This window comes from Macrotis lagotis, chromosome X (genome assembly GCF_037893015.1).
Source record: "Macrotis lagotis isolate mMagLag1 chromosome X, bilby.v1.9.chrom.fasta, whole genome shotgun sequence".
Taxonomy (NCBI): Eukaryota; Metazoa; Chordata; class Mammalia; order Peramelemorphia; family Peramelidae; genus Macrotis; species Macrotis lagotis.
Genome location: NC_133666.1, coordinates 227411179 through 227439050, shown reverse-complemented (window position 1 = coordinate 227439050; position 27872 = coordinate 227411179). Strand labels below are relative to the sequence as shown.

The 27872-nt window shown below is 32.4% G+C and overlaps 1 protein-coding gene across 12 annotated transcripts in view; it reads right to left on the bottom strand.

Annotated features, from left to right (window-relative positions):
• The window catches only part of MEF2C (myocyte enhancer factor 2C), a 211989-nt gene that overhangs the window by 23994 nt on the left and 160123 nt on the right, over positions 1 to 27872 (bottom strand). For 9 of the 12 annotated variants that reach the window (XM_074207590.1, XM_074207592.1, XM_074207591.1 and 6 more), the window contains 2 exons: positions 17519 to 17705; positions 15179 to 15226 (listed from right to left, as the gene is read on the bottom strand). In XM_074207590.1, coding sequence (XP_074063691.1) covers positions 15179 to 15226; positions 17519 to 17705 — 235 coding nt within the window. Of the gene's footprint in view, positions 1 to 15178; positions 15227 to 17518; positions 17706 to 27677; positions 27816 to 27872 lie in introns of all 12 variants that reach the window. The other 3 variants (XM_074207598.1, XM_074207600.1, XM_074207601.1) reach the window with 1 other exon arrangement.

The following is a 27872-nucleotide window of genomic DNA, read 5'->3' as shown; positions in this document are numbered from 1 at the left end:
GAATTGAATTTTACAAATATTCTCCTGAGAAGAATATTTGGAATCCACTTTCCAAGTGCTTCATATAAGCTTCTTTCTCCCAGCACAGGGATTTCTAAATGGGGGAGTCTATGAACTTAAAAAAAGTTGACTTTTTGTCATCTAATATATTTTATGCATTTAGAAACATTATTCTGAGAAATCCATAAATTTTTTTACTGACAAAGTGACTCAGGACAAAAAAAATATTAAGAAGCCCTATCCTAAGCAGAAGTATATGGCATAACCTGAGTTGCTTACAGAATTTAAAGTGGCAACTAGATAGCATTCAAAATCATACAAATCAAGCTCTGGGCAGATGTGAATTTCATATAATTAAAAAAATTCACAATGGTGTTAATTTTGAAGATTTAGCTGTCTACCCCTTTTGAAATTTGAACAGAAATTCTATTTCAGGTAAATGGATATGGTTGGAAGGAAAAATAGACACCATAGCTCACACCTGAGACAAAATGAATATTAGCCTTTTTATGTATGAGGTAGGAAATCATGCACATGCCCACTTACTATATTTGTTAATGTGGAATTAATTGACTCTTTTTCACAAGTTGCATTTGTTTTATCATTTCGCAGTACATTCCCTTGTCTAACTGTAAGTGGTAGAATTAAAACTAAGGAGAGGGGAATGCTCACCAATGAAAAGCCAACTTTTTTTTTAAAGTGAGATATTATCTTCTCATTTCATATTAACAAAGTTGATTGTTGTTATATGTTATGCCCAACTCAAGATATATTTAATGATGGCTTTCAGTAGTTTTAAACAAATGGAAGATAAGTTGCATGGTTTGATGGACAGAATGTGATTATATTAGGATTTTATATTCTAACTACAGAACCACCACTATGGGATTTTACATAAAATCATTCAACTTCCTAAAACTCCAGTTTCTCCATTAATAAAATAAGTTGCTTGGTACAGAAGAAATATGATGACCTTCCAAGATCTAAAATTCTATAATCTAAGTTACCATTTATTTCATCTATTTAGTAAATACAGGAAATGAGTTTGGACAATGTTAATAAATGATCGTTCATGCTTGGACTCCATTAATGAGACCACACAATAATAGCTCTCAGAATTAGAGAGAGGCTAATTTTGTAATGATTTTTTAAAAAATTTCCAAAGCCATGACTTTGGAAGACTCCAACATGATTTGAATTTTAAGAATGCTTACTTTCTATTACCAGTCTGGTTTCATTCTATGAATACTATTATTCAGCTAATAGACAAATAATAGAATATGACATAGAGGAAGGTCATGTGTTTCTAAGACAAAAGGGATTTTTTAGAAAGATGAATTAGATATTCTACACATAAAAAATTTATTAGACTTAATAAATGATGATTGATTGTTTACTCAGCACCTTCTATGTAGCAGACATAAATCTCTGATATTTTACAAGGAGAAAGGATAGAAGGAACACTATATAAACAATTATATCAATATAAACATAAAAAGTAAATTTAAAGTAATTTGGGGAACATGAGCAGATTTGGTTGGAAAAGGGAGATCAAGAAAGGTTTCAGATTGACACTTAAATTGAGTCTTGCAGGAGATTAGAGATATTGATGCAGAGGGAAGTAGAGTATTCAAGGTATAGAAGACAGCTTATTCAAATATACAAAAAAGGGAAATGGAATATTGCATATGATATCAAATGGGTTGGAACTTAGAAGACAGAAGGGGAGTAATGGGAAAATTAGTCCCAAATAAACTTGTTATTTGGGGACCTCAGATTTACCATTTTCCTTAATTCTCTGTATAATTCTTTGTTTTATGGGTTATGATTAGAGGAAACATCCGCAGGATGAGATTTCAGATATTTGAATTTTTGAATACTTCCATGGTTAAAATAATGTTTTGTTTTCATCTGAATAAGAAAACTTGGCTTGAAGTAAATATTTTAGTGGATAGGCCAAAAGAAGAAAAACTGCTATGGGAAAATTTGGTCATCTGATTGACTTGAAGCCATGGAAAATTCTGATATTAATGTAATAAGCAGATTATTTTAGATGGTTTCTCTGTTTACCTTAATTGAGTAGCATGAACATATACATATATTATTTAGCCATTTTTTTCAATCGTATCCGACTCTTCATGATGCCATACGGGTTTTTGATAAAGATACTAGAGTGGTCATTTCCTTCTCTAGCTCATTTTATAGATGAGGAAACTAAGACAAATGGGGTTAAGTTATTTGCCTAGGGTTACACAGCTAATAAGTTTCTGAGGCTCTATTTCCATCTGGGTCTTCCTGACTCCAGGTCTGGCACTCTATCCACTGTACTATCTAGATGCCTACAGGTTTATATGAAAATGGTATGTTAGAAAAGTTGGAGATGGTAACAACTGTTTAATGTTTGGTAAAGTTAAGATGAATATTAAAGTAGGTTTCTAAAATTAGATTTCATATTAATTTTGTCAATAACCTTCTTCTCTGTAATAGACTCAAAGGGTAAAGATGATTACCTATTTATTGTCAGTTTAAAGTATCTGCTTTTACCAGAACCACTTTGCAGTCAGAATAGCTGAGCTGAGGAGATTATCGTATCCGCTATTAGTGAGGAACAACAATTTCTAATATATAGGTGTGCATAATTTGTTCTGTTTAGTAATTTGTTAATGGCATCTGATTTTTGAGAATTTGGGAGCAAATTGCTCTAATGCAGGAAAGCATTATGTTTCTTATAGCTGAACCTCTAATGGTATTGATTTGTTTGTTTTCACTTCAGCAAAATGTTTTGCCATATTAGAATTTTTTTATTATTATTAGAATTGTTTGAAAAACATTTACATCCCAATGGCTTATTCATCTGGGGTTTAGACTTAAATAATAGCACTATGAATTGAAATATATTTCTGTGTACTTTTAATTTTGAAAGTAGAAGTTGGTTTTCCAAAGGATGGGCAACAGCCCAAGGCTTGTATTATATACATAAAATTAAAATTAAAATTATTTTATATGATTGTTCCTCAAACATAATATAGCATGCAGTAAATATATTTATACAAGGTTTCACAATGTTGGAAAAGACAATCTTATTTTGAATTTGTCAGGAGAAAAATATTATGAAAATGAAGTTTATATTCTTATATGCATACTAGTCATCTTGATTGCCTGAAAACCTTTTTCAAGCTCCAGGCGATATATCCATTTCTTCAGCTGTTCTGAATCACTAATATTTTTTGAAAAAAAATTTAGATCTTTTTTGTGAAAGAGAGTTAGGGAAAAGACAACCACAAAACAGGTAGGTCAAATATTTGGAAAAATTGATTTTCTTTTTAGATATTAATGGATTTGTTGGGAAAATTACATGTACTCCCAATGCCAAAGGAACAAGAAAGTGATTCTTAAGATTCTAACCAGCTAAAGCCTTCTGATTATAGATTCTTAACATAAAAGGAGGTCTCCACCCTTTCTTTGTTTTCCCTATGGGAATGATAATGTGTAAGGTTAGCCTACAAAGAAAACCCTAGCAAAACCTCAGTGACTGCTGTGGTCTATTCTCAGGGGGGGAAAAAAACCAAGAATATACCAAAGCTAAGAGACTATTCTTAGATATACCAGTTAGAGGGCAGCAGACAATCTAAAAAGATATTTCTGGGTCTGCTTGACCATGTCATGCTGGAAGCTATGCTGGTGTCACATGAATTCTGTCTGGGATGCCTGTTTCTGAATATTTCCCAGTCTTGTTTTGTTTAGTGGTCTTTCATGAAATGAACAGCCTATAGAGAAGGAGTTCTACCCAAAACAGACTGAATTCAGAATGTATATGCCTGTCTTTACTTCACTTTCTGACAGCACATTGCTTTTTCAAAGTATTGACATGAGTACCTGCCATAAAACCTAGGAAAGCCATTACAATGTTTTTTTTTTCTTTTGCTATGTTTTTAAACCAAACGGAAACTTGGGTAGAAAGTATAAAATTTTGCAAACTAGTTTGAATCCAGATTTGTTTTAGCATTTTAGGTAAGGTACACAACTATCACTAGTGGAGAATATTAATTTGCAGGAGCTGGGGCCAGCTAGACAAGCCTATGAAATTATAACTGAGAAGCCCTGTTAAAGAGATAAATTGCATATTGCTTTTGGGAGAGGTTCAGAGCTTTGATTTGTTAATGCTTCTATGAACTAATTTTGGATTTTTTTGGCATCAAGAATTTAAATGCGTGCCCTGATTTCTTTCTTTTCTTTTCCTATTCTGAAGCAGATACATAATGCTACATTCCAAGATTGAGGAAACCTAAACTATATTCTTCAATATTCAAGAGTAAACATGAAGTCCAGATGTTTTCTGATTTGTAATGCATCCATATATTTTCTATTTCTGAATAAAGATGCAGCTTGCAGTATAAAGATGAAATTGACAAAGTGATGTTACCAGAACATAAATGTACACAAAATATAACTTAAAGCTATTGTTTTTGGCACTGGTTTGCTAAAATGATATATTAAATGTTTCATGAAAATGAAATTGAACATTTCTATCCTGTAAATTTTTACTTAACAGTGAGTGATAGATTTTTAATACTCTCTTTTTATTTGAAATTTTGGGCCTCTTACCTTACTAGCACTACTGACATTACCATTAATTTCCTCAATCATTTTTACAAATAAAAATATTGAGACAGTGTAAATTGGAGAGAGGACATGGCACAGATTAGAGAAATAATAATTACTTGTCTTTTTAATATTTACACAACTGCTACAGATGCATGAGAAGTCTAGAGAAATCAAAACAATATTTGTCACAAATTGTTTTGAGTGGCAAGCAGAAGAAATAAGAATATAAATAGACTGATAAAGCTTCTGAATTTATAGTGTTACCAAGAGCAATAATGCCTCTCTCCACTTAAATAATTATCTATAGCATGAAAACAACATTATTTTAGAAAGCATTTTTCATCCAATATATTCCAAAATTGTGCTTCAGAAACATTTTGTTAAGAAAACTGACATCTTTTTAGACTATGACTCAAATTCTAGTTTTCTATGGCTGTACAATTAATATAAATGATCAAGAAAAAGTCTTTTACAATGGCAATATTTGAATATGTAGCTATCTTCACTATACATAAGGATTTGCTATTATTATTGTAAGTATCTCTTTAATTCAGCCACCATGTGCTGGCATTCGCCCAGGCAAATGATGAACACTGGCAAACTTGTCAAGATTTGCATATCTGACTCTGCATTGTATGTTCTGACCCTGAGGCTAAAACCCTCCAAAAAATGATGAGAAAGCCATATCTCAGTAGTTCAGACATCCATTCTCCTTCCCTTGACCTTGTTACAAAGTATCTTTTTCACACTCTTCTTCCCCTTTCTCTCCCTAATTCCTTTTCTCAGTGACCTGGAGCATATTAGTAGTCAAGTTTCTGTTCAGTGAGGTGAGAACACTCTGTGTGTGTAGTGTTAAGTATAATGATACCAGCATTATACAATTAACTCACGAACTACAAATATATTTTAATATCTTCCTTGACTCAAAGGAACACTTAATAGAAATTATTTAAACATTTTCAGAACTGTATGCTAACCAAAAAACTTTTTTTTTCTTTTTTTAATCAGCACAACCAATAATGTAATTTTTTAAATTTAAAAATATTTAGGAAGAAATACATAGTTCTAAGTGTAACTTTTCATCCAATTCTACAAATATAATTTCATTATTTTTCTTTTCTCAGCTGGCATTGGTGTTAACTATTTATACACATTTTATTTAAGGAGGAATATTAGGTTGAGCAAAAAAGGGAAGATGATTGAGTTTCGTTCAATTAACATAACTCATTAGTGGCAGTACCAAGTGAATCCCATTCCTTAACTATTAATAGGCTTCTACCAAAACATCTGGATTAAAAATTTAAAAAGTCATCTGGATGTTTTTTTTTTTCTATGCAAAGCTAGATATCTGGATGTTTAGCATCTTGTAGACAAAACATCCAGATGATTAATTTTTTGCTTCTACCCTCCCTCTTTTTTCCCCTAAGCTTTTGACACCACGTAGACATAGCTATCATTTCCTTTAATGTGAAGTGTTTAATGATATCTTGGCATATATTTCTGAATATATATATATATATATATATATATATATATATATATATATATATATAATTTTAGATATTGGGTTTGAAATTCTCAGTTAATAGGCCTTAAGGCTATTAGTGAAAAATAAGCAACTGGGAAGAGCAAGAAGAGTTGCATTACTTAAAAATTATAATGCTAAGAACTGAAAAGCCCATGTAAGAAAGTCCCTAGTATAGAAAGTTTGATTTCCAGAAGAGGATTTACCCTAGTGCAGAAACCTCTGCTGTTATAATTTTTAAAATGTCTTTCTTTTAACACTTTCCCCAACTTAAATCATATAATGATGATGTGAAAAATTAGGAAATAGAGAAACACACAACTGATAGTTGGTGGAAATATATTGATGCTTGAATTTTGGAACAAAAAAAATCTAGCACCTAATTAAGATAATTAAAGGCAAAATTCTACTTAAATTCACATTCATGCTATGTAAGTGAGAAATAATGGAGAATCATATTCTTGAAATTATTTGGCCCAGTAATTTAAAAATATAAAGAACTTTGGGAGGATATTGATTAGAATGAAAACAAAATATGTATTATGAGACTGAAAGCATCCCAAAATAATTTTCTAGCAAGTGACAATTTGTAATCCTCAAATTTTTAAATGAATGTGCTTTCCGTAAAAAATAAAAACACCTTATAAATCTAAGTCAACAGGTAGCATGTTACTCAGCTTTTACTTTAGTCTCAAATATTGAAGAAAATAATGTGGCCCTTACGATAAAATGGCATGGTCTTTTGGGTTGTTGCTCTTCCTACTTTCTGCTCATCTCCAAAAGAAGTCTCTGGAAAATGGTATTAACATTTATAATTTTGTTAACCACACATCACATGATGGGGTGGTATCCAGTGAGATGAGAAAATAATTTTTCCCCCTACAAACCTGAGATAACCTTGGTTTCAGTTAAAAATATCACTCATATTTAATTGCACAGGATAATAATAATAATAAAAAGCAAGCAGTTTTCATGGGCTTTATTTATGTCTTGGGATGGCTCCCAAGGTAAAATTGTAGATGACTTCAGGGTTTTTGCTTAGAACAATCCAAACCAACAAAAGTTTTAATCTAAATGATTTTTTTCCCCTCTTTCTATTTCTCACTTATATCTTTTGGAGAAGCAACACACATAGAAATTATGCCTTTGCATTAGCAATCAGAAGCAGTTTTTCATTTAGAAATAACTAAATTATAGTTAATTTTTAGTTCTTGACAATTTTAATCTGAATTTTTTCTGTTTTAAGGGACAAGAAAAATGTAAATTTATTATCCTTACATGTGATTAAAAGCATAGGACTACAATAGGTTAACTCTATGAACAACCTTTTTGATTGTGTAGTGAGAACTCTATAGGTATCCCTCTGTATTATTTTAAAAGATAAAGAAAGACAATATTTATATTTATCTGTAAAAGCACAAGTTTCTCACCAGTGGTATTATTTCAAGGGAAACAGAGCATAAAGAAACCTGTTTTTTTGTGCTTAGCTTTAGTGTAAACTTGTTATATGACAATCAAATAATTATAATAACTGATACTTCCACTGAAGAAACTGTATTACTTTTTTGAAATGTAATAATATGACCATGGGAAAATCACTTAATTTCTCAGTGATCTAGGTAACTCTCTACTTGCTGCAGAGTACATGTCAATTTGCACCACTTGAGAGAATTTCCAATTAATTAACTAATATAAAAAATAATAGCTCACATTTGTTATTTAGTTATTTCAATCATGTCCAAATCTCCACGACCTCATTTGGGATTTTCTTGGGAAAGATACTAGAGTGATTTGTCATTTCCTTCTCCAGCTCATTTTACAGATGAGGAACTGAGACAAAGAGGTTAAGTGACTTGCCCAGGGTCACACAGCTAGTTTGAGGGTATATTTGAACTCAGAAAAATGAGTCTTCCTGACTTCTTGCTTGGCAGTCTGTGAACTAAGGTGCAACCTAGGCGTTCCCAGATTCTATTTAAATATTTCTTAATGTTTTACAAGTTACTATACACTACTTGGTAAAGTAAATTGTATAACTATTTCTATTTTACAGATGAGGAAATTAAGGCTCTGAAAGCTTAAATAATTTGCTAGTAATCAATTCCCTTCATCATTTAATGTATCTGAATTGCTTATCCCCTTGTATTTGATAAACTCTAAAATCCCTTTAAGATCTAACATTTTATTATTAAATTAAATATTATTTTCCTTCCTTAGGTCTATTGTTTATTATTTTTTCAATTCCTTTGAAATATGTACATGAAAAATGTGTGTGTTTGGTATTTCTAACCATTAGTATCATATCAATTTTCAAAGTCTGTTCACTCAAAAAAAAAGTAAGATTTATATGCCAACAGAATTTTAGGACTGGGTGGGACTTTAGATATCATTTATCTTTTCCCCCCAACTCCTGCTAATTTTACTCAAATTGAATCCCACTGAGGTTGATTTGTCCAACAGTCACAAAATTAGAAGTATAAAATCTCATTGTGTGAGCAATGCAGCTCTACTTATTTTGACCTCTAGGGCTCCTAATGCTCATCTAAGATAAACTTATCACCTGAAATCTCATCACCATTTTCAACAGACTACTCCTTTATCTTTCTCTCCTCTCTGATGGAAGAACTCCAGGGTAGGACACTATAATCCTCTGGAAAACTTTCCTTTAGTTGGGATCTGGACTTTCCCATTAACTAACTCCACTTTCCATTGGTAGCTTCATTTAAGTGCCCGGTTCACCCTACTTGCTCCTTTCAGTTTTCTTTTCTTAATTGTTTTTGCCCTATTACTTCTTTTTTTTTAAAGGTTTTTGCAAGTAAATGGAGTTTAAGTGGCTTTCCCAAGGCCATACAGCTAGGTAATTATTAAGTGTTTGCTGATGTGAATTCAGGTACTCCTGACTTCAGGGCCAGTGCTCTATCCACTGTGCCACCTAGCTAACCGCTATTACTTCTTTTTAAATTTTATTTTATTTTTTGCAATTACACGCAAAGATAGTTTTCAACATTCATCTTTTTTGTAAGCTGTGGAGTTCTACATTTTTCTACCAAACTCCCTATCCTCCCTGTTCCCCATTACAGTGAGTAATCCTATATAGGTTGTACTTGTACATTTATGTTTAACATATTTCCATTATTATTGATGTTGTGAAAGAAGAATCAGAACCAAAGGGGAAAAAATCATGAGAAAGAAAAAAATGAAAGAAGTTTAAAAAGTGAACAATTGCTTTACTCTGCAATCAGAATCCATAGTTTTTTCCCTCTGAATATGGATGACATTTTCCATCACAAGTCTTTTAGAATTGTTTTTGATCACTGAACTGCTGAGAGGAGTTGAGTCCATCATAGTTGGTGGGCATAGAGTGTCCAGCCTGGAATCAGAAAGACTAATATTTCTGAGTTCAAAGTTGTCTTCATCACTTACTAGCTGTATGACCATGGGCAAGTCACTTAACCCTGTTTGCCTCAGTTTTTTCATGTGTAAAATGAGTTAGAAAAAGAAATGGCAAACCATATCAGTATCCTTGTCAAGAAAACCCCAAATAGGTTCATGAAGAGTTGGATGGAGGATCCTTGAGGGCAGGGTCTATCTTTTTTTTTTCTTCTTGGATGTTTCCCAGAGTTTAGCACCATGCCTGCACAGAGTAGTTGCTAAATAAATGTTTTACTGGATTGGGTTGAGGAATTCTGCAATTAAACAGCAGTTGAAATGGCATAGCTGGAATTATAACCCAGGTCTGTCTTGCTTTAGTAAATTTTTCTATAGCATCACACTTCTTGCTTTTAAGCAACTATTTAACATGACATTGATTAAACATTCAAGAAATGGCAGCACTTGTACTTCAACACATAAACATCAAAGAAAATAATGAATTATTTTCTTTTTTATAAAATTATATTTCTTTTACAATAAATATTACATAAGCAATTAACACACATATATTATATATTAATGATTGAATATATTATTTTTAAGTGTCAAATTACTTTTGATTGTAAAATGCTCATACATTTTCTTTTTTTTTTTTTTTTAAGATTTTGCAAGGCAAATGGGGTTAAGTAGCTTGCCCAAAGCCACACAGCTAGGTAATTATTAAGTGTCTGAGACCGGATTTGAACCCAGGTACTCCTGACTCCAGGGCTGGTGCTTTATCCACTGCACCACCCAGCCGCCCCCACACATTTTCTATAAAACCATTATTAGTTTGTTTTTTACTACAATCATGAATCAGGAAATCACTTAGAACACTGGTTATTTTAATCTTTAATTTAATAATAAAGGGCACCTTTCTCATTTCTACCCAACTGCTATGCAACTTTGTTAAAGTACAATCAAACAGAGCTACATTAAAAAAATCAGTAGGCATTCCTCCTTAATTTATAACCTCATTCTGGTAAGAGCAATTGTTTCTGTCGAATAGAGTCATTAAGAGAACTGTCCCGAGTCTTATCTTTTAATTATCAAGGATTACCAAAAAATTAGCACTTTATAAATTTAATTTTACAGACAATTTATAAAAAAAAACTAATTAAAGAATCTGCAACTTCTTGGTGTTGTTATTGAGAGAGTAGGATTTGGTCATATATGGAATCTGAGCATAGTTTATCTAGAACTGGAAAGGAACTCAGGGGAGATTTTAGTCTATTCTCATCATTTTGCAGATGGAAAAAACATAGATCTAGGGAGTTAGGGATTTCTCCTGGACTCTCTGACTCTCAGACCAATACTTTACATGAATAATTTCTAACTGAAGTGCATAAATAAAATTTCCAATTCTACTTAAGTTCCCGGTTAATTTTCAGTTATAGCAAACATATGGTTCTATTGTCATTATCTTATTACACTTTACTATAAAGATGATTCTTTCATCAATCAATAACATAATTTTAAAAGCAGAAGTAGCAACTAAATTTGAGGATAACTTCTTATAAAATATCAAAGTTTTCAACTGAGAACATTAACAGTGTTAAGAAAATCTGTGCAATTTGGGGTGACTGATTAATGGTACATACACTTCTCACTTGACCATGAGCAGGTCATTTGACTTCTCTGAGATTTGATTTCCTGTGTGTAAAATGGGGATAATAAACTTAGCATCTCCTTTGCAGGACTGTTGTAAAGCTCAAATGAGATTATACTTTCCAAACTTCAAACCACTATATAAGTATACAGCATCCTTACACAGCTTGATTAAATGTTTGGTGTTATTACTACAGTGAAATATTACATATTCATTGTTTTATTTCATTTTAGGATATCAAATAGTATTTAAGTATTCTGATAAAAAATTAATAATGGGGATTTCTTTCCTCCACCTATAATCTAGAAAATTTCTTGTTACTCTAGGTTTTTTCCAACTATATAAGTTATTCCACATTCTCTCTCTCTCTCTCTCTCTCTCTCTCTCTCTCTCTCTCTCTCACACACACACACACACACACACACACACAGAAACAAATACACACACACAGTTCTTAGAGTTGTGAACAATTCTCTAAGACTATAAACTGTAAAGAAAGTTTCTGGATGCATTGAGAGAGGGAGTGTCATCATCCAAAAGTTCCCTATCCACTAATATCACAGGTCTGATCTATATCCATATTTATATCAATTATGTTGGATATGCATATCTAGACGAGGACCTCCTTTAATCAACAGACAAGATAACTCCTCTTGGAACCCTGAAACCTAACCAATAGTCACACAAGACCTTTTATGCTATGTGGGTAAAGGCAAATTAAAGGAATTGGTGAATCTTTTTCAGAATGGGATTAAAAGAAATGGATATCAGATGTAGAGAAGTGAACACCAGTGAATTGAGGTTTGTTACTATTCAGAATTTTTCCTCCTCTAATTCAGGTACTATTAGGTTATCTCTTTCTGATCACCAAATGAAAGGAGTCTAAACAAAAATTAGATCCATTAAAGTGGGGATTCCTTTGGTGTAGGGATTGGAGTAAGGGCTGCTAAAATTCCTTCCAATTTGAAGGGTCTATGGTTCTATGGCATCCAGGCTGGAAAGTCTGATTGAGAAATTTTGGAAGAACAATGAAAAGGTGATTAGAGGAAGCAAAAGTCATGCTACAAAGATAATAAGAAAAAGCAATATTCTCAGAGGGTCAGATTTAGACCTAGAATGCATTGGAACTACCAGGAGAACAAGGAATCATGGAGTTGTCCATTCAAGTTGTACCAAAAAGTCATCTCTTCATTGAGGGTAATCTTACCTAGGAAAATAAGCCCAGTTCTATGTGGTCTTAAAGTACAGGGTACCATTTTCATTTTCCACATCATCAATGCCAAAATTTGACGTAAAGGTGACTTCTCTTTGTCATATAACCAGGGTTGTATATAAAAGTAATTTCTTCCCTTTTGTGACTTTTGGTCTTATTTCAGCTAAATATTTCATACCAGTGGTATAATGGGGAGACCTTTGGCTTGGGACCTAGGAAGACCGATTCTTATCTGCCGTTGTATGACCTCAGGTAAATCACCTCACCTCTCTCTGGAACTCTTTTCTAATTTGTAAAAGGATAAGGTTTGGTTATCTAGCCTCTTTGGTTTCTTCTACTTCTGATGGTCTCTGTGTTGCTTTTCAGATGACAGGTCTTTTGTTTTGGTAGAAGAGTGTGGCATATAATTAGGGATGATGTGCCTTCATTTTTTACTTTCCAACAACTTCACTTTTCAGTGGGGATATATTAAGAGAAGACTTAAGCAATAAAGACTTATTTGATTCATTGAAACCCCACTCTCCACTGCTGAGATTTAAAAACATACTGAGATGATTTATAATGTACAAATAAAATTTTAAATAGTTATCAAGATAAAAAAAGCATTTCAAAACAATTATATAGATGCCTGTGCCATGACCTTAGAGTCCACATCATTTTTTTCAATGGCACTGTTCAGAATTCAGAAAATATCCCATTATTTTGCTGGAGTTTTCCCTTTCTGCAAACCAAGAGACAAACTGGCTGGCCTCTTTTCCCCTTGGTGCTATGTGACACTCTGACATCAGCAAAGATATATTCAGCCTAGACATATGATCCTGTCTTGTACAAGAAAGAAGGAAAGAAGGCTCCGTTTATGGGCAGGACATGAGAGCTAAGCTGAAGACCAAGTGGCATCTACAACAGGTGTTCCTAGGAACCACAACCTCTCCATATCCTGATTGAAAAAATTCCAGAGGAACTGTAGCTGTATCACAACCCAGTATAAACTGGGAAATAAGTATTTTATCCTGAACAGAACTGGCTTTGTTCATCAAAATATATTAACTATAACATTATTATGAATCTTAGACAATAGCCATAAGATAACTTTAATAGAGGATAAAATCTCCTTCTTTAGAAATCTTTAAAATTTAATAGTTTATCAGTCTATGGTAACTGTCTTATATTGAAGAAGAACTCAAAAACACATCTTAAGGACTTTTTAAACTCTAAGTTCAGCACTTTCTCCACTCTGCCATTTAGCTTCTGAGGAATTTTTAGTAATACTATGACTTTTTCTAAGTTAACATAAAATTATGAGTACTCTCTGTTAGTGGAAGACTTTTATCTCATGGACTGGAAGTTGACAAAAGAACTAATTGAACAAATTGAATGGAAGATGATAATAGAGCTAATTCCTAATGTCTTAAGCATGATGCCAATAGGGCAAATTATAAACTTGTCCCTCGAGCCCCATTTTCTAAGTCTCTTAGGCTTCTTTGCAGTTCTCCCTGACTTCAGGTTTTGACATAACTTGAACTAAAAGCATGAATTTGCCAAATAATTGGATTTATTAGATTTGTTCTGTTATTGGTATAATATTTGTCAAATAAAAATGTATTGTGCATACAAAGTTCTACTATTCTAAGTGATTGGATAATTTGAGAAAATAGGTAATTTTGTTTCTGACTCAAATTTATTTACTGGATTAAAATTTAAGAAAAAAATCTTTTGGTTCACATCAAAGAGGAGACAATATGGGTATGGAGTTCAACAAATTAGTGAAATTTCTGTTTGGGTTTTAGGCTTTGGATGCATTGATCAGTGAATACAAGATAGTGGAAAAACTCAAATAGGAGGAGGAAAATACTACCTTTGAATGGATACAGTTAAACAAATGTTTAACTGTATCCATTCAAAGGTAGTATTTGTGTGCATATTTTTTTCCAGGGGTGTAAAGTCTAAAGCCCCTATTCCATCCCTTTTTCTTATGATCAGCTGTTTATTACATCTGACCCTGGCAGAATATTTTAACTAGATCATCCATGAATATTTTAATAAACTTGAATCTTTTTCTGACATTTCAAACATAACCTCATGTCATTCATGCACACTCTCTGCAATTTAAAATGTACGGCATAGCCCCAGCTGCAGAAAAATTGCCATGGTTACTTCCTATACCAACAGAGAACTGCAGTTGGCATTTGAAAGTATTGTATCTTCTTGCCTCTGCATCAAAAATGACATCTATATCTTAATAATCGCATTATTATGAATTAATACTGAACCTTGATGGAATGTGCCACTGAGGTCACAGTATAAAGTATTTAGATATGTAGAAACAAAACTAAAGGATTTCCCCCTTCATGTTTTTTATTTAAGAACTATGCTCATTTTAATACCAATTACTGTTTTATTTTATAAATTATATTATTATATATAATGCAAATACTTGTGATGATGTGTTCTCTTACTTTAGGCCTGGGTAAGTTAATTCAGCTTTGGGGGCAGAGAGTTCACATTCATTGGACTCAAGTGTTCGAAATGATATGCACTTGTAATGGTATCTTTATTATTCATTACTATTTAATCAGATATTCTGAATGCTCAGATCCCCTTGATTATATATTGTATACTTTCTGAAGTTTCATTAACTAAGATATCATTTAATAAGTAACCCCATCAAAATACTATATAACTGAGAGATAGCAGGGTAGGCTCTGCTTTTTATTGTCACAAACTCCTCCATTTTATTTTCTATATTATCTCACTGTACACCATTAATTATAAGAATCTTCTACTTGTCAAAAAATAGTATGTAAATTGTTTCAATTACCTGCACTGGTGCCTGCACCGGTTGTGAGGTCCCCGCCCATCAGACCACCTATGGATTGACAAAATTGTCAAAACAGGAATAGTTTTTAAAAAAATCATATAAGCTTTTCTCTCAGCCATCATTAATACCCTACCCCCAAACAATCATGAAATTGTAGTGTACCCCCAAGTCATATTACAGCTGACATCTTTGTTTCATCATGACATGCTTTGCTGAAGTATTGAAAATATTTTTTATTAATACTGTGCCAAGATAATTTCTTTTTTTTACTACTGATATTATCCAAGAAAATTTACACTTAAAAGGTATCATATCTCTGATTATTTTTAATTTTTTCCAAGATAATTATTTTAAGGACAATAAAATAATTTGATGAGGTAGGCACTAATATGTTTTTGCCACTGTATATTTGATGTTAGATATCTTTTACAATTAATGTTCTTACCTCCTAAAACTGAAACTACCTTCATCTAATTGCCCATGCAAACTGATTGACAATTTATAATTTGTCCTTCTCACTGATATCTTTATGGAAGCCACAAGAAGATGAATTTTCTTTATTAAAGTTTTGCTAAGTTATTTCCCCTCCCTCCTCATGCAAAATAGTTTGGGAAAGACTGTTTATTGGAAAGTGATTATTCTACCAAAAATCATGTAACCTCCTTTCTCCCAAATAAAATATATGAAACAAGTTCAAGAAAGTTTTTGAAAATGCCTTTGTCCATTATTTATTAGTGATTCACAGGGTTTATTCTGTTCATGACTGATTTAAAAAATTAAGAGGCAAAATTTATTTTCAGAGTAAGGTTTAAAAAGAATTAAGAAGCCCTCAAAAGGCATCCTGCTCTCAGTCAGGAAGATCTAAATCCCCATCCTGGTTGACAGATGCTGGGCAGTTCTATAAGCTCTCGTGTTTTAGGCAGCTCTTAAACTCCAAAGAGTCCCAAGAAAGAGCCAAATTGCATTGGTAGACGAAATTTCCTCTACACTGATAACATCACAAAGTCAAATCTCTATTCAATCATTTTCTTTCTATTAAAGACAATGAAATGGAAATGATAATAATAGTTTCTTTTTAAGTTTGCTAAGTTTTCTTCGGAACTCTAGGATGTATGTAAGATGGGAATTATTGTGCTAATTTTATAATGGATAATGTTGCAATGTTACAATGGATAATTTTAAAATGATAAACTGAAACCACAATGGTCATACACATACACATCACCTGGTTGTGATGTGTGGTTGAAGTCATGTCTGATAAAAGTCAGTGCTTCTTACATAATACTGCATTACTGCTCTTGGGATTACTAGCTAGGCTGAGTAGCAAGATTGAAAATGTTTTCATCATCTTTAGGATTAGGAGGGGACTCTGGAATTAGGTATTTTTTATAATTTATAATATATAATTTTATAATTTATGATTGTTTCAGTCTACAGATTAAAAAAGCATAGGGAGGGGCACTAGGTTGCTCAATGGATAGAGCACCAGTCAGCCCTGGATTCAAGAGGACCTGAGTTCAAATTTGGCCTCAGACACTTAATAATTACCTAGTTGTGTGAGCTTGGGCGAGTCACTTTAACCCCACTGCCTTGCAAAAAAAAAATAAACTAAAAAAAAAGCATAGAGAAGAGAAGAGGCTTGTTCAAGGTCTGCAAGGAGGAAGAAGTAGAGTGAGGATTCAATACAGGTTTCCTTAATATAATTCCACTTTTTTTTCTCTCTTTCCAAAAAGTACTTCTCTTTTGGAAAAGAGTTTAGTTTTCTTTCTCAGGTGATATTATATAGCTTACTAGTTGCTTCTTATTTACATTTTAAAACAATTATCCTAAAATAATGAACTTTAAAAATATTTGCATTTTAATATTGGTCTTAATTTCATCAAATGTAAAATTCAATTAAATTTCTATGGACTGGAAAGAGGCATTATGAATACATTTTAATGCATTTTTAAAAATTAAAAGAGTAGAAGCAATTAATAAGTTACTTCTTTAGGCTTTATAGGCTATCTACTTAAACATTTAGAAGGAAACTTTTTTTTTAATGTGAATAAAATGCTTAATTTCTTATAAAGAAGATCCATAGGCAAAAGCAAATTCAAAACTACTCTCTACAAAGCATTCTTTCAAAGGATTCCAATATAAATATATCACAGATTTATGCTGCATAGAATTTAGAAATGGTTTGACTTCTGACATTTTTTTCTTAATAACTTGGATAATGTTGGAATTGATGAGATGGCACCTTGCCTTAGTACAAAGTAAATAAAATACCATAACTCTTCTGCTAAAAGTAGTCTCTTAAAAATTATTTGTTGACATTCAATATTTGACAGTGCATACCTGTGTTACCTGCACTTGGAGGCCGATGTGTCACTCCAGGAGACATACTATTTCTCTGCAAAGAAGGGTGGGCCAGTGGCAAAAGGTTGGGGTTGCCCAGTGAGCTGACTGGATTACTATATACCAAACTGTTGTGATTGGACACTGGGATAGAAACTGGCATCTCAAAGTTGGGTGGTGGAACAGCCTGTATGAACATAAGAAGAAGAGACAAGAATAGTACAGAAGCTCAATAGTCATAAAAGTACAACTTTCCTGTTTTAATTCAAATATTTTGTAGCTTGTGGTTAAAATTCTTTTAAAAATCTTTTTATTTTAGTTTGAGGATAAATGCAGTTATATCTTGGACTTAGATGGTAAAACCATAAATTGATTTTTTATTTCAGTTAATAAATTTTCTTTGTGAATGTTATAAATTGTTTTACTTTTGTATAAAACAAGAACCCCACTTCATTAGACTTCATCTTCTTTTTTGCATTCAAACAAGTCATACATAATTTCATTTGTGATACCTTAATCTGGAATTGCAATTGATTGCAAGATCAAAGACACATGATGGTGATAACTTTATTGTCCATAGAAAAGTGGGAACTAAGATACACACAAGGGAAATTTTAGTGTAATTACCTTTTAAAAATATATTCAAAAATTTTAATAATTCAAAGTTATCTCCTGACATGTTAACATCACATATCTATGTAATATGTATGTAAATATATAATTACATTTATATACATATAAAAGTATATTTTGAAAATTTTTTTTCTTTTGAAAATAACTACAAAGTGAACAGTTAAAAGAAGGGTATGTATAAGGGTACAGAAGTACAAATGATATGTACTAGCTAATGATTTCAAATATGGAGGGCAGAACATTATAATAGCTTTAGAGTATACTTTACTTATTTTATTATAAACCATTACTTTGGACAAAATAGAAAGATTTATAATTCTACATCAACTAGAGAAAGCTTACAATCATGTAGTTATCTAGTAAAGTGAGGCAGGTAGATGCATAACTAGGATAAAATCTCAAATTCTGATTTCCTTCTTTTGGGGGGGGATAAAAATATCATTTTGCGTGGTGGTGCTTTTCTGTGAATTATCCAAATACTAACAGCTTTAAATAATATACTTAAGCACATACTTGTGCCTCTTGGGTTATTTACAACATTTTTTTTTACATTTGAAATGAAAATTTGGGTTTAGTATATTGTCAAAGGTAGGTAGATGATTCAATGGAGTTAGAGTGCCAGAACTGGATTCTGAAAGACTCAACTTCCTGAGTTCAAATCTGACCTCAGACACTTACTAATTGTGTGACCCTGAGCAAGACAATTGGCCCTGTTTGCCTCTGTTTCTCATCTGAAAAATGATTTAGAGAAGGAAATGGCAAACCGTTCCAGTATCTTTGCCAAAAATACAAATAATGTGGTCACACAGTCAGCCACTACTAAAAGTTAGCTAATAACAACATTGCCAAAAGATATGTATATATACATACAGCCACACACATACATATATATGTATATGTGCATATAAAGCTGTCTGTACATACATATACATAGTCTTAAAATGAAAAAATGTTCATAACATTTTATAAAATTTTTATAAAGTTTTTGTTTTGAATAATCTTAATTAAGCACTATGTAAAAATATACATGAAGATATAAATGGAAAATATTTTTAAGCAATTTTCCCCCCTCTAAATTCTATATTTAATTTGTCTAGCCTAGGATGCTTCTAAAAATCTCATGACTGTTGTATGGTAGTATTGTTGTCCAGTTCTTATCATTTTATCTTTTAATGCCCTTTATGTCCTTTATAATGCTTTTTATATGCTTCCTTTCTCCTAGGGCCTGGCAATGGTATTGTTACTTCTTTCTTTCATATTTTTTTTAAATTCCTCATCATTTAGAGGAGAATGAAAGTTTAAAGTAGCAAGATTATTAAAATTACTCTTAGTAGATATCATCTTGTGGTTAGTTGAGAAGATGAAACATTACTTTAGAAAGATACCATGGCTGTTTTTAAATTGAAATAAGAATGTTATTAGCTTATAATATACTAAAGAATAATATATACCTTAATCTTAGTAGCCTATTGAGAAAGCAATATGATTTTTACAAATGAAAAACTATCATGGAAGAAATAGATGAATAGATGAATAAAATTTTATTTTCACTGATGAAAGTGCCAATTGGTATTTATTCTAATTCCTCCCTAAGAAGAAAGATCTGTTGAGACCTGTTTAAAGCAGAATGGATATTTGTTTTGTTGGTAACTACTTAAAGTCTACCAGCTCGCAAAGGCAGAGAAAAATTTATAAATGATGCCTGGTAGTCATTGTTTTCTGCTGCTGCATAGATATTAAATTTGAAAGCATTTTCCCCTTTTAGTTTTAAATAATTACTTTATGCCACTATAGTAAGGCTTTGTAGTTTCACAGGTATGAGAATTTCCTCTACCAACAGAGCCACAATTCATTCCTTAGTAGACTTAGATAGTCCCTTGATACTGCTTTCCCACAATTACATACCTAGTAAGTGTCAGAGTTTGGATTTGAATGTTGGTCTACCTGGTTATTATGGTAGCCCTTTCAAATAATTTTCCAAATATCAGTTTTTAGATTCTATATTTATCACAAAGCATAACTTTTATCTTTGGAGAATCAATATGGCAGAATGTATACTGTGCTGGTCGAGGAAAATCTGGGGTTGAATCACACTTCAGACACTTATTAAAGGTATAATCTTGAGGAAGTCAACCTGTAAGCCTTAGTTTTCTCATCTGTAAAATGAAAAAGTTGTAGTCATGACCTCTATGCTCCATTTCTGATTGAAATCTATGATTCCATGAAAATATTAAAGAACTTTGCCATTTTAGAGCTCTATATCTTAATGGAATATATATATACACAGAGGGTCAAATAATGTTCAAATTCATAAGGATGTATCTTCACCATTCTAACTTAGAAAACTTAGAATGTGATATAATGGAATTCTGCTCTAATTTGCAGTAAAGAGACTTGATTTTAAAAGAAAAGTATCAGGATATGGCACAAGTATATGATAAAACTGCAATCCTTCCAAGTAAGAATATTTACAAAGGTCATTTATCATTGTCAGTGAAAACATTCTGAATGTATTCACCGACACACAGAGTCATTCTCCCCCATGCCCATGGAACTGTCTGACAGTGAAAGAATCCCTTTGGGAGGTACATAAACTTTTTTCAGGATCATTTCTGCAGTGCAGAAATAATGCATTAAGTGAAATCTTATTCATCTATCTTCTATCGTGTCTATCTTGTTATCTAGAAGTTACTTTGGCCCTGGAAAGGAAAAAACCCAAAGATGGATACCCATGCACCTGTCCTTTCTTCTTCCCCTCCTCCCACTTCTTTCTCACCCCCATATTTACTAAGAGCTGATTTCCTGTGGTTATTTTCATTAAAAATACCTTTAGCAGCATGCTAATAATAGTTCTTTATAACTACCAATAAATATGTAATTACTATCTCATGATGGCCCAAGACCCATGAAAATACTGAATTTTCTAAAAGCTTATTGGGTCTTATCAGTGTAAAAGGTAGTTAGTTATGATTACATATTCAAAGGAAATGCACATTTCATGAGCATCTAACAAGCACAAGACTGCCCTAAATAGTTTGGCCAATCCCTTCTTACCTTACCCCAGTAATTATTCAGAATTAGGTATTTTGGAAAGTTTTAATATAATCACTATGAAACAGCTTTGATTTGAATATTTGGATATAGATCAGAAATAGATATCACTTGGTTATGAGATAATACTTTGGTAATTCTGAATTGACAAATTGATGAAATATGTAATGAATGTTTAAATTGACCTCTTTTACACCTTCTCTATTACTTCTTTAATTTTCATATCTGTATCATGAATTAAACATATTAAAGAGGTAAAATGACAAGTTAAAAATGAGATAAAGAATTAGAAAACCCCTAGTTCTAGCTAGTTTTAGCTCTTCCAGTAAACTAGTTGCTTAATTTTTAGGTAATTGACTTTATCTCTCTAGTTCATCTTGTAAATTAAAAAGGGGGGGAGGAAGGAGAGAAGTCATTTAAGAGCATCTCAAAGATTTCCTCTAATGCTACAAGTTTATGATTCTACATACATATATATGTATAAATAAATATATATACATTATAAATATAATCTAATTATAATATATACCTGTAATATATATGTATAAATAGGGGGTGACTGGGGAATTTGTGATCATTTATTTAGTAATTCAGAGATTTCTCCTTTGTTCTTTCTTTCAAATCAAGGATATTATAACATATTTTTAAAGACATAAAAATGCAAAAGGTAGTCAAATAATAAGATTGAAAAAATTTTAAAAATTTATAGAGTGAGACAAGTCCCAGGTATGCTGGGCACTCAATACAGGGGTTAGATTATGCAGAAGACGGAAGCCTGTGCTGAAGAATTTTGTGTTTTTATTCTCTTTCATTATATATAAAGTATTCAAAAGGATTAAGGATTAAAAGGTTAGTAGCATACATTTACAAAATGTGCTATTTTTCTAATTTTGCTATAACTTATATTTTAAGTATATAGAAAATTCTCTTAGACTGAGAAAATCTCTTTTTTTAATAAATGATATACTTTCTGAATATAAAAACAATTTGGATGGTTGCATGGCATACTTTTTATTTTTCATATACTTTTTCTTTTACTTTATGCATGTTGGGCAAGGATTCTATGTTAAAAGGCATTTAGAAACTGCTTCTTCCCCCAGTACTAGGTCCCTTGCCCTTAAGAGTTCAAAAGAAAGTAATTTGGGGTTCATAGTTATTTGGGTATAGGATGTTTCCAGTAAAGAATTTGTGAGTATGCCATTCAGGGCAGCCAGGTGATGCCATTGTGCACAGAACACACTAGCTCTGGAATCAGGGAAATTTATCATGGATTCAAATTCAACCTCATACATTACTAATTGTGTGACCCTGGGAAAGTCACATAACCCTGGTTGCTTCAGTTCCTCATCTGTAAAAATGAACTGGAAAAGGAAATGGCAAACCACCTCAGGATCTTTGCTAAGAAAACCCTAAATGAGGTCATAAAAAAATCTGAAACTGTTCAGTAATGACATCAAAAGTATAGTATTTACATATGCATGTGGGTAGTATGTTCTTAACTCTATTTTGACTAGTTTTCCTTTCTTTTTTTTCTATGATTTCTATACAAATCCTAGCAAATACTTTTTTCAAAAATTGTAGTAATCCCCAAATCAGCTCCATAAATCCCAATATAATTTGTGAATTTTCAAGAAATGAGAAATCCTCTGTAAATGGTTCATTTTCATCTAATTGAGAAACATTGACATCTAGAATGCTAGATTCTAGGTGTAATCCACAGAAATTCTCACACAAGAAACTAATATGCTTAATTTTTTTCCTTTGAAGGGGAAGTTGTTTAGGTTAGGTCTTTGAAGTTGAGAAAAAAATAATGTTTTTGAGCTTTTAAAAAAGTGGGGCTAATTTATACAAAGAAGATCGTACTTCTCACTGCTTTAAACATTTTAGCACCTGTGGAAACTTCACAAAACACCGGACTTAAAGAAGGATTCTATAGTAGGTGAAAGCATTTGGGACAAAAACATGACTCTTAGCCCTATGGAAGTAGTACATTAGTAAAGTAATAAAATAACTGTTGTTTCTTTCTATATTTTTGTCAGTACACAGTGATGTTTGCTTTCAACTCAACTTTCATTCTTTCATTCAACAAATATTTATTAAACTCCTATTATGTTCAAGGTGTAGGGTAAGGTGCTAGATGATAACTGGAATCTGGTTTCCATTTTCACTATTCTACATTAACTGCATTCTCTAAGTTACACTCTAAGAATCACTTAATTCATTGGTATTTTTTCAGTTCTCATTCTCCTTGACATCTGCTTTGTGTCTGAATTGTAATCTCATCCTTGAAATCCTCTCTTTTCTTAATTTTTGTGATGAAAGCATGTTGTTATTCATTTGTTTCAGTAGTGGCTGACACTTTGTGACCCCATCTGGAGTTTTCTTGGAGTGCTTTGTCATGTTTTTCTCCAGTGGATTAAGGCAAACAGGAGCTAAATGACTTGACCAGGGTCACACAGCTAGTAAATGCCTTAAACTGGTTTTGAATTTAGGTCTTCCTAACTACAGAGTCAGTACGCTAACCATTGTACCACCTAGCAGCCTCCAACAACAGTATATTTCCATGGTTCTCTCTAAACCTTGTCTAGCTTCCTCATTGGTTCCTCTTCTAGTCCCCTAAATGTAGAGAACTAGTCAAATTTATGAAAAAAACTCAAACTATTTTTTGTCACTTGCTGCCTTTTTCTATTTTAATGTTTAAACTGTATTCCATACCTAAGACTGCCCCTTCCCCTTCTTTCTGTTAATAAAATTCTCTTTTCATTTAAGACTCAGTTTAGTTGCTATCATCTCCAAGAAAAGTTCTCTTAAAACCCTAGCCTAGATGAATTTTTTCTTTCTTCATTCTTGAATTCTTTCATAGTGTTTTCTTTTTCATCTCTTAATATGCTTATCATAGTTTGAAATAGATTGCAATTATTAGTGTACCAGAACAGAACACACCAGCTAATAACTTCCACATATATTTGAAATCAGGTAAAATATGATCTTTATTTAATTTATTTTAAATGTGATCTCTTTCATGAAGCTCATTATCTACTATGAGGAACAGTGACTACATAAAGAACTATTAATTATATAACATGATACAAGATAAATTCTGAAGGAAAGCAAAAAAAAAATGAATTAGGATTCCTTTAAGTCTCAACTCAAATTCCATATACCCCAAGAAGACTTTCTTTATCCCCTTTAATGCTAATGCCTTTTCTTCTGCTGATTATCTCCTGTTTATCCCGGATGCATCCTGTTTGTACTTAGGTGTTTGTCCCTAAGACTGGGAACTCAATGAGAGCAGGGAGAGTCTTTTGTCTTTTTTGTGCCTCCAGTGTCTAACACAAAGTAGCCACCTAATAAATGCTTGTTGACTAATCAAGGAATGAAGGGTAATTATTAATGGATACTGATGGGGATATGAGGGAGGGCTTCATGGAGGAGCTGGGATTTGATATTTTTAAAGGAGGAACAGAATTTTAATAAGCAAAGATTAGAGGAAGGGGAGGGTAGTTCCTGGAATAGAGGAAATGAGAGTAAAAGCACACAAACATGACAGAATGGATTGAATTTTGATGGCAAATAGTCTAATTTGGCTTGTATATGGTATATATGTACATGTGAATGAATGTGTGGAGTAGTAATGGTGATGGTGGTGGTGTGAAATAAGAGTGGGTAGCTAGGTGATTCAATGGATAGAGAAAGACTCATCTTTCTGAGTTCAAATCTGATGTCAGATACTAAGTAACCTTGAGAAAGTCACTTAGCCTGTTTGCCTCAGTTTTCTCATCTGTAAAATGAGCTGGAGAAGGAAATGGCAAATCATTCCAGTATCTTTGCCAAGAAAAAAACAAATCAGCTCACAAAGAGCCAGACACAATTGAACACTGTGGACAATCACACATATTAGGCTAAGGATTTTGGATTTCATTTGGAAAGCATAATGAAATCACTGAAGGAATTTGAATAAAGTAGTGACAAGATCACAACTGCACTTAAGGAAGAGCTATCCAATAGAACTGTGAAGAATGTACTGGAGGTCCTGTTCAGAATAAGAATAAATAGAATGAATGCTAATGAGAACTTGAGTAACTATGAATAGAGAGGAGGGGTCAGGTTGAAATAGGTTTTACAAAACTGGATTACAAATTCTAATACAAATTCTAAAATGAACACATTTAAATTCTTTTTATCAACCAATCAACAAGTTTTTATTTGGTGTCTGCTGATTGCCAGGCACTTTATTGGGCACTGTTGATACAAAGACAAAAATAAGAAGTTAACTTTTTATTGGGGGAAACAACACTTATGCATTTAAGTCAACAACAAAATTACCTAGTTCTTATCATGATACCCTGAACACAGCAAATGTTAAAGGAATATTTTTTAATTAAATTTGATTTTGACTCTTGTACTATCCATTATTGAACTTTCTAAGAAATTATGAACCATGACTTTTTTTATTCTGTGTATGTAGATAGGGAATACAGGAACATTTTAACCACTATTTGCATTTTTGGAGATGAAGTGCACCCACACCTATATATATAAATAAAATGATCCTAAGTAATTCTGCTTAACAGGGTTTATACAATCACCAAACAGGATGTGTCCAGGAGTTTTCTAAATAAAATGTATACAGGAAATAGAGGACAAAGGAAAAGGTACACCCTAACATAGATTGGTATATTATCCTTTCCTAGAGTGAGATAATTACTCCTCTGACTAGTAAACCTACTACAATTTCCTTAAAACTAATATTAGATAATTCTAAACTTCTATATGTTCAGCACATAACAGGTACCATAATGGGGAGGAGGGATTTTTCATCTAAAGAATGTCAAATCATGGCAATTCTAGTGCTCTTTCCCACAGCATAACTAACCAAATCCAACAGTTTTGAAGATTACCATTTTCCATACCTTCCCTTGATACAGAGCGTGGTAACATTCTTACTGCAAAACTTCCATAATTAGATTTCATTTTTTTAGAGTATCTTAAAACAGGATACTTTATATTCTCTTAACATATAGTATAAATCCAAATAGACAAAAACTGTTGTTGACATAAAATCTACTTAACCAAAAATTATGAGTTTAATCAACATTAATATGATTAAATAGCTACTAATTAAGTTTAGGAATTTATATGATTAGGATTTTTTCTTTTAGAATAGGCATTTATAGACAATACTTTTTCTAGCACATTCTCACTACGGACACCAGTCTATCTCCTTCTTTGAGTTAAGGATGCTATTGTTAAATGGAAAGATACTTTTAAGAGAAATTAATTACCACCTATAAAGTTGAAATAATATTAAGATTGTGACATTAGTAAGATACATTCAGCTTTGAATTTCATCAGTTTATATCACAAACTTAACATTATTTGGATAGTGATAATGTTTAACCAAGGTAGGTATTTTCTTCTACCTTTGTATATAAACAAAATAGCACATGCAGAGTTATTTCTCAAGTATCTGGCAAGGCATATGACTGACTGTTAGAGATTTTGACTTAGTTAAAACAAAATTTAGCCAAATGTTAAAGCATGAAAAATGGTGATGTTGGCGAAGCAAATTTCCTGATCAAGCTGTAACGTCACCCCAGCACACAGACAGGTGCAAATTTTACCATGAGTTTTTTTCATGCAGTCTGTTTCTCTGCAGCGAGCAAATAGCTTTAACCCTTCAGTGCTGTTACTGAACTTAGTGTAGAGTCCTAGGATCTGGTCTCATTAGGAGTAAAATGTTTGTGTGATTTCTTTATTAGGTGGGTTGAATTTTAATTCTGTGTGTGTGTGTTGTTACGTGTGAGCACTGAAAATATTTTCAACTTGTTTCCAGGAAGATTTTCAACATTTTCTTTCAGTGTATTATTGAGGCACATTTTATGGTAGAAGTATTATAAAGCTGGAGTGTGTTGCATTTAACTTTTAATTTCCTTCTAGGAAAGACAACATTATTGCCAGCTTCAGAGTCAGGAAAGACCTAGACTCAAGTTTATTCTATGCTGGCTGTGTGACACTGGGCAAGTCATTTAACCTCTCAGTGTTCTAGGCAGCTTTCTAAGATTAAAAGTTACAGGACAAGTGCTAAATCTGTTTTGGTAGAGGGCATTTCTGCAATTGGGAGTTTCCCATGCCAATATAATCATAGGTCACATCCCTATTTGTTCCCTGTGAATCTTCAGCCCTAAAATATCCTCCTAAGTCCCTACTGTTTAGAATAAAATAGCTCCAAATAAAATAATGCTTATATTCATTGAAAATGAGCTATCTTTGGCAATGAGATAATAAAGCTATAGATATATAAAGCACTTTGAAAGCCTTAAAGTGCAAGTTTATTTTTATTTTTATTTCTATGTGGGTCATTTTTTGTTTTTCTCTCAGATACTGACTAGAGTAAGCCAGAACTGAAGGGGTTAAGGTTTGTTACTGCAGCAGTTTCAGCAGACCAGTCATCTCATCTCCTTTTGGTACTTACAGGAATTTTATGACTCTTGATCATATTATCAAACTCTTCATTAATTTTTTTGTATTTTTCTTCAGTGCGTGGGGTGAGTGCATAAGAAGAGTCAGGATCGGGGCTTTCACAGCCTTTGTTTTCTTTCTTGTTCAATGCCTGCCAGGTTCAGAGAAATATCAGAAGTAAAAAAAACGAAGGGCGCTCTCGGTACTT